The 12903-nt window shown below is 35.5% G+C and overlaps 1 protein-coding gene across 1 annotated transcript in view; it reads right to left on the bottom strand.

Annotated features, from left to right (window-relative positions):
• The window catches only part of LOC106872852 (aromatic-L-amino-acid decarboxylase), a 37567-nt gene that overhangs the window by 19678 nt on the left and 4986 nt on the right, over positions 1-12903 (bottom strand). The window contains exons 2-5 of the mRNA XM_014919987.3: positions 9325-9548; positions 6631-6744; positions 1906-2025; positions 1079-1213 (exon numbers count right to left, since the gene is read on the bottom strand). Coding sequence (XP_014775473.1) covers positions 1079-1213; positions 1906-2025; positions 6631-6744; positions 9325-9528 — 573 coding nt within the window. The 5' untranslated portion in view covers positions 9529-9548. The remainder of the gene's footprint in view (positions 1-1078; positions 1214-1905; positions 2026-6630; positions 6745-9324; positions 9549-12903) is intronic.

Below are 12903 nucleotides of genomic sequence, written 5' to 3'. Positions count from 1 at the left end.
AAGATTCTTTCGGCAATTAGGTGAGGCAGTACATAGCATAAAATATGTTAACGCTAACTTCTTCAAAATAGCAAGAACAAATCCGTTGCTAGTTTTTTTTTTTTTTCTCTCTCATACTGGTTTTCTCTCATACTGGTTTGACACCCGGTGTTGCCCAGAGAATTACGTATTGCTGTGGTGAAAAAATTCATGAAAGTGTAAGTTATCGTTGATAAATTTCAACACCGCTATCGTTGATGCCGGAGAGACGATACTGTGAGGTACGTTTTGATTTTCTTGCATTTAAGTTCAAAATCCTTCGAGGTAAAATTATCTTTCAGATTTTAGGGGCCGACAAATGAAATAACAGTTCAGTAATGGGGTCGAGTGTCCTCTGTATCTTTCTCTGTCTGTCTCTTTGTCTCTGACTGTCTGTCTGTCTATCTGTCTGTCTGTCTGTCTCTTTGTCTCTGACTGTCTGTCTGTCTGTCTCTTTCTCTCTGACTGTCTGTCTGTCTATCTGTCTGTCTGTCTGTCTCTTTCTCTCTGACTGTCTGTCTGTCTATCTGCCTGTCTGTCTGTCTCTTTGTATCTGACTGTCTGTCTGTCTGTCTGTCTGTCTGTCTGTCTGTCTCTCTCTCTCTCTTTCTCTCTCTCTCTCTCTCGCACTCTCATAGGTAATGAAGCCAATCGACTGCATGCAGTTGCTCAGTGATTCTAACTCATGAAACGTTATCAAGGAAGACAAGACAATTCTAACGTATTATACTATGATATGTAATTCTATACATACAGAGGTGAAGGTCTCATTAATTAATTATTATATATACTACTTACATTTTATTTACTATGTTTCAATATACTTACCTTTTCTAAGGCGGCGAAGCGGTAGAAACGTTAGCACGCCGGACGAAATGCTTAGCGGCATTTTGTCTGTCTTTACGTTCTCAGTTCAAATTCCGCCAAGGTCTACTTTGCCTTTCATCCTTTCGAGGTCGATAAATTAAGTACGAATTGTGTACTGGGGTCGCTTTAACCGACTGCCCACCTCCCAAAATATTTCGGGCCTTGTGCCTAAAGTAGAAAAGAATATACTTACCTCTTCTGATTTATAAGCAATTAATTTTGTAACAGCTATCCAGTCCTCCATTTCGTTATTTTCTGTTTTCATTTTATTTATGGAAGCGGTTCTGGCAGCGAATAGACTCATTAACATGCACTCAGTAGACGAATTCTAGTAACAAATATTGTACACCACCGGATTAGTTTAGTTAAATATTAATTTCTTTTAAATATTGTTTCATGGTCTTAATTGATAATACTTTGTAGACAACTAAACAGATAATGATAATGTTATATAAAAAGATATTTATACTAATTTCTTACCCGTCATATAACAGCTAACTTTGAATTATACTTTTGTCATCATGACCAATAGCAGGAAACATAGCACGCATGCAATAGTTATATTTTACCGTTTATCGGAAGGGATATTAATTTTCAACAGAGAAGTATTTTTTTACATGAAAATGAAGTTACATAAAGCAAATTCCTTATTTTTAAACCTCCTCTCATAAATATTCTTGTCATTTACTGCTCTTCCTCCCCCTCTTTTTCCTTTGCGATTATTTTTTCTCTCACTGTGTATGTGTGTGTCGTGGTGGTGGTGGTGGTGGTGGTGGTGAAGGGGCTACATTCTTTTACTCATTTCCTGTCACCAAGCCAAGTGTATGCCAACTTCTATGCTTGCATACTATATGTATTCCGTTTAGTCTCACTCTCACACTCTCTCTCTCTCTGTGTATGTATATATATATATATATATATATATATATATATATATATATATATATATATATATATATATATATATATATATATACATATATATATATATATATATATATATACATATATATATCTTACCTGGATTACACCTCCTCCATCTCCTTCAGAAGTAGACAAGAAGATTTTAGGCAGTTTTATAGCCTTTGCCAACCAGTCTAAAACAATGACTTCTAGTTCAGTGGCTGCAGGAAAGGATTTCTGAAATATACGCAACAGTTAATCTATCTATATCATTGTTTGAGAGATATTTCAGAATTTACACTGATATATATTAAAGTTGTCCTTCAATAAAATTTCATAGTCGTATAGAAATATCTTTAGAAAATCTGTTGTTTATCGAGTTAAATACATTCTGTCATATATTCTTTAATTTAAAGAGAAACTAGATTTGAACATCTAGAAATGACGGCCTCTCATTGTTGGCATCATTGTACCTTAAAAATGGTATAAGTGCGACACGTGGAAATTGTACAGAACGAAAAAGATTGCGAAGCTATTTACAAAAGAAAGGATAATTTGCATTTTTATTTTCCTAAGTTATTTTACTTCCAGTCATTGTTAAAAATTCAGTCTGGTAAAACATGAACTCTTTGGTAAGATAGCCTGATATTCTTATCTTATAGTATTCACTAAAGATATTTCTGCAACACACACTCACAATTTTTGAACAATTGAGAAAATTGTGACATTACTGATTATTAATTTCTAACATAGACAAAAGACTAATTTTCGGAATGGAACAAGAACTTTATTATTAATTGTTCTTTCATTTAGCAACCTTCGGAGATATGATAAACAACGTTGACTACGGAGAGACTTGAATTCATATATTTGAGGCAATAAGATTTCTATAGTGAATATGTGCTGTTGAAATGGGAACTTCATATATTTTGTTACTAAACATGTAATAACTCTGATCACTTTCGGCCACTATGTCTAACTTAATATCACCCCCAGGTGATGTTTTTCAATCGTATATGGGGCACCATATCCCACTCTAGCAAAGATTTATCATTGTTGGAGACATATCCGAGTGTAAGGAGTTGGTCGGGGATATTTTTGAGAAATTTATCCAGAGAACTTTTTAATTGTATGGGAACCGTTTCCGTTTTGGCGTAATTTGGTATGGTATCAAGGAGATCCGGACCGGTTGAGGTAAAGTAGTTGTGTCGTAATGTTGCTATGCGTCTTGAGTTCGATTTTTGTAGTGGGTGGTTAGCACGGGGGCCAAATCTTGGGTGGATTTTAAAACTGATGCCAACATCATTTGTGCAATATTGATGGAATATTTTCCACATCGCACAAATGACGTAGCGCTCCCAGCGGCGTTGGAGAGAGTAAAGATTGAGTTTTATTTTAGACGACCCCAATAGTCAATGCCTGTCACGCCGACTATCTTTCTTGTTATTGGCCTCTGGAGTGCTTCCACTTTTATAATGAGTTGCTTCGTGTGAGAAGACCACAGTGGGCAACAATATTCCAGGTGGGGCCGGGCAAAAGTATAGTAGAGAAGAGTGGTGGTGTGAGCATCTTCAGACCGGAAAGTTCTCAGAATTCAGGAGCACATCTTGCGGACCAAGTCAACCTTGCTGTTTACACATTTTAAATAATTCAGTTGTATTTAAATCAAATTCTAAAAGTAACATCAGATTTGGAAAGTGTATGTTGTTAAAATTTGAACTTTCATGTCATAGCTAATTCGGCAACCATCGGTGGTATCATCAATTGAGCAAAAATTGAACTCGTAAAATCAGTGTGATTTAATTAAACACACACAAAAGTGATGTAACTGGTTGAAAATGCTGGAGTAAAGTGAAGAGTTGTGCATGGAAAGAGTTCTTCAGACAAGTGTGACAATAAAAGAGAATAGGTAGAACAGAAGAAGAGTTAATGTAATTAGTGTGTTATAAAATATTATAATTAGTTTGGAGTTACGTAGAATGGCTAGTGGGTAGATATATACAAAGTTAGCGGGCGGTCACATGCACTGTTTTGTGGTTAGTTATGTAAAATAGATAGTGAGTTTAAACAATATTTAATACATCGTTATATATTTCAGAACTAGTCAAGAACGCATTTGCTCGGTGATAATGTATTATTTCGTTATATTTTAGATTTCATTACTAAATGTTGATTTCGTATGAGCTTCCTTACATTATTGTGACAGACATAGGATTTCATTCTAGACTGCTTTCGGAAATGGTGACATCTCTTACTTGCAAATATTTGGTCCATGATTTACAAATTGCACATAACTAATATTCGAAATTATGTTGCTAAATGTATCTGTCAATGTGGATATCAAAATATTAATAATAATCATAACTGTAGTCTATTCACTCAAAATCAATAACCAAACAATTTACAAAATACTCCATTGCCTCAATAGGCAGATTACCATGTGGTGCATTTCTTCTCTCAGTATATAATTGGCTGTATTTCAGTAAATCACTTCTTCTCTTTGACATGATTTAGCATCTTCCTTAACTGGATCATCTATTTAGTCACTGACCTCCCGGTCATGCGACAGGCATTTACTAGTTCAAGCTGCAAACAGAATCTAAGCAGACCAAACATGTTCGTTCTATTTATCATAAATTCACTCATCACAGTCATATCATATCAAGTACCTAAGTTTATTCCCCGTTTTGTTAGGAGGGTGTGGCCACAACAAGACACACACCAGGCATTCCATTCATTTCCCAGCTCAAAGGAGCGAGCTCCGTTCTATACTCGGGTCAAGGCATAGAACGCAACCCCCAATATCAACAGCAGGGCCCGACAGTATATGCTGGTTTACTCTCGCTATATCATGCTGGTTCCGTAGCTTTTTGAGCAACATCAGATTCGCTCATCCGTCCACAAACACTCTACAAGCTTTCCTATCATTTATAAACTCTCTTGCTTCTCTCACTCCAGCACCTCTAACTACTTAAGCGTTCCTCACTCCATCCATCCACGCAAATCGAGCTCTGCCTCTGGTTCTGCTGCCTGCCACTTCAGCCTTCATCACCCTCCTTACCACCCGCTTCTCACCCATCCTCTCCATGTGGCCAAACCACCTCAACCTTCGTCTATCCAATTTGGTTGTCAGTTTTTCTTTCATTTCTGCTCGTCTTCGCACATCCTCATCCTGTCCATCCGTGTCACATCAACCATAGCCCTCAAACATCTCATCCCAAACACATCTAGTCGCCTCCTCTGCACATCTCTCAGCTCCCAAGTCTTTGCACGATATAACATTGTCGGTACAATCACGCCCTCATATACACCTCTTTTCACTTTCATACTCAACCTTTTGTCTCGCAGCATATCTTTGACAACTCCAAGTATTCTATCCATTCTATCACTCGGTATCCCACCTCCTCAGCCAACATCCCATCCGCCGCCACATGTAATCCTAGATACTTAAAAACATTCACCTACTCTCACATCTTACCATTTATACTCACATCCATTCTACCAGCCCTCATCACGGTATCTGCACCAAACGTGTGCTTACTCTTTCGTACATTTTCTATTCATATTTTTATCAGAAAGTCACAGGTTGAAAATTTGGTAAATTTGACTCGAGTTATCCTGATCGATAGGACAGGTAGCATAGAGAATACAAGTAAAGTGACAGAAAGGAAAAATTTTGAATTCTTGAAATTCTTCATTTCATAAATAATCCTGTAGAATTGTATATGCATACATACTACATACATACAAGCATACATAAATACATTCATACATACATACATACATACATACATACATACATACATACATACATACATATCTACCAGTGAAGACCTCAATAAAATGTAAGTACAACAGACCTGACATAGTGATTGGGGACAGAGAAGAGTAACTGTGCACAGTTGTGGAAATTAGCTGCCCAGCGGATGTTAACATAAAGCTGAAGATCAGTGAAAAAGAGAACACCTATGCTGAATTATTGCGAAATCTGTAGTTACTCTATCCAGATTGCAAGTTCAGGTTTATACCTGTAATTATTGGAGCCCTGGGATATGTAACACACTGCCTAAATGCCAATCTTGAGAAATCGAGCTTCTCAAAACCAGAAGGGTGAAATCTGATTCGAAGACTTCAGACCCAATCCATCACTGGAACTGTAAAGATCTGTAAAACATTCCAGTTTATCATTTAAGTGTAGATGAGCATGTCTAGATACTCAAGTCTATGCGTGAGAAGACATACATAAAACAAAACAGACAAATCTGCACATATACATGCATGCATATATACATACATACGTACAAACATACATACATACAACCATACATACATACATATATACATCCATCTATCCATACATACATACATACATCTATCCATACATACATACAAACATACATACATACATACATATATACATACATACATACATATATACATACATACATACATACATATATACATCCATCTATCCATACATACATACATACATACATACACACAAAAACACCCTGTTGTTGATGTTGAAATATCAATGAAGGAACCCTGGATCTTGGTTAGAAACCGATTCTTTCTCTATTAGCAAGAAATCTTGAATTAAACTGAATAATGACATACATACCTACACACACACACACACACACATACGTACGTACATGCATACATACAAACATACATATGTATGTATGTGTTTATGCACACATATTCGCACACAAACACATACACACATATATGCAGTCATACCAATTAATAAAATACGACGTTGTGATTTCTACAATGCAAGCAGAGCGAATGCAGAGCGAATGCAGAGCGAATGCAGAGCGAATGCAGTGTATGACTTACCCAAGATATGACGTCAGTTGCGAGCGCATTTGAGAACATTCCTCCGAGAATAGCTGCATAAGATGTTCGCGAGGGGAAGAAAGAAGCGAATCTTGGATGTTGCCAGTGACATATCTGTTGGGTGTAAACGAGCAAACGCGATAAATGAAACTACATAAACGACTTCGGTTCAATGAGTGGGGAATAACTATATGAAATAGGTAAGAAAACTGAGGTTAGATCGATAAAATGATGATAATAAATGGTAAAAGATGAATGGCGATAAAATGAGATGACATAGAATACAAAGAAATAAATTGATGTTAACGCCATCACTTCTGCATGCAAGATATTCGCAGTTTACGTCAAAAGCCAGAACACTAAAAGACTTGTAAAGTAAAAAAAATAATAAACCAAATTCATATGGTACTTGTCACTATGCGACATCTCATTTCCTACGTTGTATGAGAGTTAAGAAAGTATAAAGGATGCTAACAAAAGTCCCAAGTTATAAAAGCATAGAAGAGTTGAAGTGGTGGGGGTGAGTATATAGGAGGATTAGTTAGGGAATAATTGAGGGGAACACTATTGTTTGTACCTTAAGAATGTGTTACACAACTTGTGTTTGAAACCAATAATTCAGTCACTCCGTTCCGTCCCTCCGGGCACACCTAGAGGATACCACTGGCGCACATAGAACATACGCGCAAACACGCAGTTATACGAATGTGTAATTTTACTGTTAAGTAATAAACCATCTCCGACTGCAAGGGGATAGAAACTGTATCCCCCTCCCCACTAAGGGATAGAAACTGTATCCCCCTCCCCACTAAGGGATAGAAACTTTATCCCCCTTCCCACTAAGGGATAGAAACTTTATCCCCCTCCCCACTAAGGGATAGAAACTGTATCCCCCTCCCCACTAAGGGATAGAAACTGTATCCCACTTATCCCTCTCTTTTCTTCCCCCTCCTCTCTCCTTCTCTCCTGACGAATCCACCTTCCTCTCTCTCTCCTAAATATTTTACCTCTATTTTTTGTTTCTCATTCTTGACTATTTCACTTCTAAAAATTCTTCTTCTATGATTCTGTATAAACGTTTATACTTGGGTGCGACAAGGAAATTTATTTACCGTTCACGTCGTAAAATGGCACAAGCTTAATATTTTTGGGAGAGAGCCAGTCGATTAGATCAACCCTAGTAGGCAACCGCTACTTAATTTATTGACACCGAAAGGATGAAAGGCAAAGTCGACCTCGGCGGAAGGCACCAGTTTAATATTACCAACAACCGCCTCCTCAATCAATATCAACCTAGAGTCTCCCTTCTTCCCTCTCTCCTTTTCTTTATTCCTAACTACTTTAGACAATTGCCAAACTCCTGTTATTGTAACAACTTCCTTTTTTACCATTTTGTTTCTTCATAGATACGTTTTTCTGTTTCATGTTTTTACTCCGTTCTTCCATCTTCACCACTCATTTAAAATTATCCCTTCGGCGAGTTAATTTAGGATTCCTGAACAACAATGTAACCCTTCATTTAACTAAGGTATCTTCGGCCTGATGAGTAGCTAGCGGAGCACCTCCTCGTTAACTAATTATTACTTCCGAAAGTCTGTTAGCAAGAAAACATATGTAGCTTGATATGTATATATATATATGATTCGTTTCAGTTATTTCACTGCGCTCATGCTGGAGCACCACCTTTAGTCGAACAAATTGCCCCCAAGATCTATTATTTGTAAGCCTACTACTTGTTCTCTCGGTCTCTTTTGCCGAACTGCTAAGTTACGGGGGACGTAAGCACACCAACATCAGTTGTCAAGCGATGGTGTGGGACAGATACAGACACACAAACACACACACACACACACACACACACATACATATATATATTTATATATATATACATATATATATATATATATATATATATATATCGCAGGAAAACTCGTCAGTATGGGATTCGTTAAAATCAGTTTTGACAGAGATTCAACTAGCAGGAGCAGGACTTTTCCATTTGTAGATTGATCAAGATGTTCGTGTTATAGACAGGTTCTTTCTGAAACATAATCTCCGAACGTTTAATTGTTGCCCAAGTTCTTTATTCTTTCTTCCAAATTCAAGAAAAGAAGGTTAATCCGAGTTAGTGTTGAAAAGAAAATATCTTAACTTTTCATGCCGAGCTAAACGACTACATAAGAGGTCAAAGAATAATCAATGATCACTTGGAAGAGTGACAATATTAACCAGCAAAACGTGGAATATATTACTACCGTTTGTTTATTAGGGGTCTTCCCGCTTCTAGGTGTGTATAAGATAAGTGGTAGAAACAACTCGATATTACCAGGTAAAGCAAAGAAAGAGATGTCCACTTAGCGTTACATTAGACCCATCCAAAATGCATGCATCTCGCCTGCGACTGAAATTGTATATGATGGGATTAGGTATATTATTATATAAGAGGCGTGCTGAAAAGTTCCTGGCTTTGCGTAATGGTAAATTCAGAAGGATCAGTTAATTATGATTTTATTCGACATATTCCCCTCCCAAATTCACATGCTTATTGCAGCAGTCCTTCACATTTTCTAAGCCTTATAAACCAAGTCGGAAAGTTGGGACTCCAGATAAGCCTTTCGCGATATCCTTAAAGCCAAGAGATTTTGCAGCACTCCGTCGTTTAAACGAAGAAGTTTGTATAAAACTACTACTTACTCCTGACATGATTATTCGTTCGATATCAGCAAAAACATCGTCCCAGGGTTCTGCTTTTTCTGGAGCTCTATCTGTAATCAAAATTCTCAAGAAGCCGGGTGCACATACGGGTAAAACCTTTCTGCTTCGAATATTATTAAAATAATCAGTTATATATTTCGCTAATTCTACAGCGGCGGCCTCGAAATTTTCAGCATTTTCCATGCCGTTTTTTCAGATGAAGGCTTAAAAAAAATTAAAATTAGATTTGGTTAATTTACTGCTTTATTTATTTGCATGTCTTTATTTTTCAAATATTTAATTACGTAATAATACACCATTATTTAATTACGTAAATTATTTTTATTGCATAAATATCATCATTTGGTTACGTAACAATCCGCTGTTGAAGTTTCAGGTTAGATCTGTTAATCTCGATAATTAACTGGTCTTATTTGGATAAGAAAAAAATTCGCTTGTTTACAGAGAAATGCTGACAACTTTGTTGATTAAATTTTGAAGTAAATAAACATTTTCCCGGTTATCACCAATTCAACTTTCGTCTTTTTGGTATTTCACAAATTTTGAAACTTTTCCGAAAATATTAAATACAAAAGTGCATGGTTTTAGAGGTGCAGAATAGATGCATTTTAAGGAATCTATGAATACGCATTTCATGCATTACAATTAGTTATATTCTTAATAAAAATGACTGAGAATTTGAGTAGAATCCTTGAACAGATTTACAAAGATATTATCGCTCGCATTGTCAGAAATTATTTTCAACGTAATATTTTAGATGTATTCCATTACAAAAGGATGTTTGAAATGTTCTGTCTGGTGCGAAGTATGCAATGGTAATATTTTTTATCTCTCGAATTATTAATTTTACGAGTCTGTGACTGGATATATATATATATAAAGTACCTATACTTATTTCGATACTATCAATTATGATCCTTAATTTATAAATATGAATATATGGAATAAACATGATCGGTATGTTATATTTTACATACACTTTAACACATCTTTCAGACGTGCGCAAACATTACTATGTATCTAATAAGGTTAACTCTTAATCCGGATTGTCTATTCTTCTAGCAACATTATCACGTTTCTGCCAGGAAGGCAGCAACGTAACGACAATTTGTTGAAACATGAGTAATATTATCTTCAATAGAAATAATGTTATAGTCAGTGTTTTTTAAGTTAAGTGACTTCACTGATGCTGTTGATATTTGTTAGAGAATTTTTAGCTATGACGTGATCAAGCATTGCAAAAGCAAAATATTTGCTGTTCTCTCGACAAAATATCTGCCACCATAATACAGTTTTTGCTCTCAGCTGAGCTTAGTGTTGTTCTCTCTCTCTCTCTCTCTCTCTCTCTCTCTCTCTCTCTCTCTCTCTCTCTCCAACCAATAAATTGGTTTTATTATACACGCACAAATATTATATACGCACATATGTATGTGTGTATGTATAAATGTATATACGAACTCTACTCTCTCCAGCGCCGCCGCGAGCGGTATGTAATTTGCACGATGTTGAGAATATACCACCAGCTTTGCCCAAAGGACCTGAACATTAGCTTCAAGGTACACCCAAGGCTGGGACGACGGGCCATATGTCCTCTGCCCAATTCAGGATCACAATACATAAATACACTGCAACACAATTTCTTTTCCTCAACAGGCCCTGCCCTGTTTAATATTGTCCCAAAACAGATCAAAGAGGAAAAGTATCCCATCACCTTTAAACGGAATCTGGACAAATTTCTTCAAGGAATACCAGATAAGCCACCTCTAACTGGAAATAGCTCACTCAACAAGCACTCCCTACTCGAGTGGGTCATGCTACCACAAAACTTGACTTTAAAAAATAATTTACATAATCCTATCAGGTGGTGCTATCAAGTTGGACATGACCTGGACCAATCTTTGGTCGAAACATATCTAAGTTTATCTCAGTTTACACACACACACACACACACACACACACACACACACACACACACACACACACACACACACACACACACACACATATATATATATATATATATATCTCAACGGATAGACAAATAGATAGAAGCATAGATATAGATATGTAGATATGTATGTTATAGGTATAACTGCATATTCACGTGTGCATTTGTGCGCTGGTGAGTATGTGTATATATATATATGTGTATATATACATATATATATGTGTATATATATATATATATATATATATATATATATATATATATATATATTATATATATATATATATATATATATAATTATTACAAATTAAAAGGGTAAAGGATAAAGTCAAATTTACTACTGGAATACAGTATTGATGAAGGAAATTGATTATTATCAATCATGAATCAGAAACGCGTCTACTGTTTAACATCGGAATTGGTTAAATTTCATTGTTTTTTCTTCTTGTTTTTGTCTTTGTGAGTTACAAGTGATGCTATCTGTGAGATTCTCAGCTTTTTTAGCTGCTATTTCTGAACTTCGGTATATGGTGAAGCAAATATTTGCTGATCCCTTAGTTATATCTATAAATATATATATATATATATATATATATATATATATATATATATATATATATATATATATATATATATATATATATATATATATATATGTCTATTTATATATATATATATATATATATATATATATATATATATATATATATATACATGTATATATATATATATATATATATATATATATATATATATATATATATATATATATAAATATATATATACATGTGTATATATATATATGTATATATATATATATACATACATACATACATACACACAAATACATGTGTATGTGTATGTATATGTATATACCCACATACACACACACACACAGACAGGTATATGTATGTGTAAATTGTTTGAAGTGGTGTACACGTTTTATATATTGAGTGAAAGGAGGCAGTTACGATTTACATTCTCCATTTCTATGCATATTTCAAGATGTTTATTGCTCTTTCATTGGTAGCAATGAGCAATAACACTTGAAATACAGATATAAATAAACAATCCAAATCTTGTCTACCTCCTTTTTCTTAATATAACCTAAAGGTTACGGTGTTATACTCATGATCAGCAGATAGTGGGTTCGATTCCCAGATCGAGCGGCGTGCATTCAGTATGACTGGGTGACCCTGCGACGGACACACACACACACACACACACACACACACACACACATATATATACGACAGGTTTCTTTCAGTTTCCATCTACCAAATGCATTCACAAGGCTTTGGTCGGCCCGAAGCTATAGTAGAAGACACTTGCCCAATGTGCTACGCAGTGGGTCAGAACCCGGAACCATGTGGTTGGTAAACAAGCGACTCCTGCGAGTATATATATATATATATATATATATATATATATATATATATATATCATTAAAAATACAGATTAAATACAGGACATCACCAGCGAGTGAAAAATACGTAAGAATAGGACAAAATACCAAAAGAAGTTTAACTCCTCCTCAGTTGTCGACTGTTTATTACTACTAGTTTCGAGCTTTCAATGACAAGACAAGAAAACATCATAAGACAGAAGCT

Source organism: Octopus bimaculoides, chromosome 3 (assembly GCF_046866305.1).
Source record: "Octopus bimaculoides isolate indiv1 chromosome 3, ASM4686630v1, whole genome shotgun sequence".
In the NCBI taxonomy this organism is placed as follows: domain Eukaryota; kingdom Metazoa; phylum Mollusca; class Cephalopoda; order Octopoda; family Octopodidae; genus Octopus; species Octopus bimaculoides.
The sequence above is the reverse complement of the archived record's forward strand: the minus strand, read 5'-3'. Positions and strand labels throughout refer to the sequence as shown.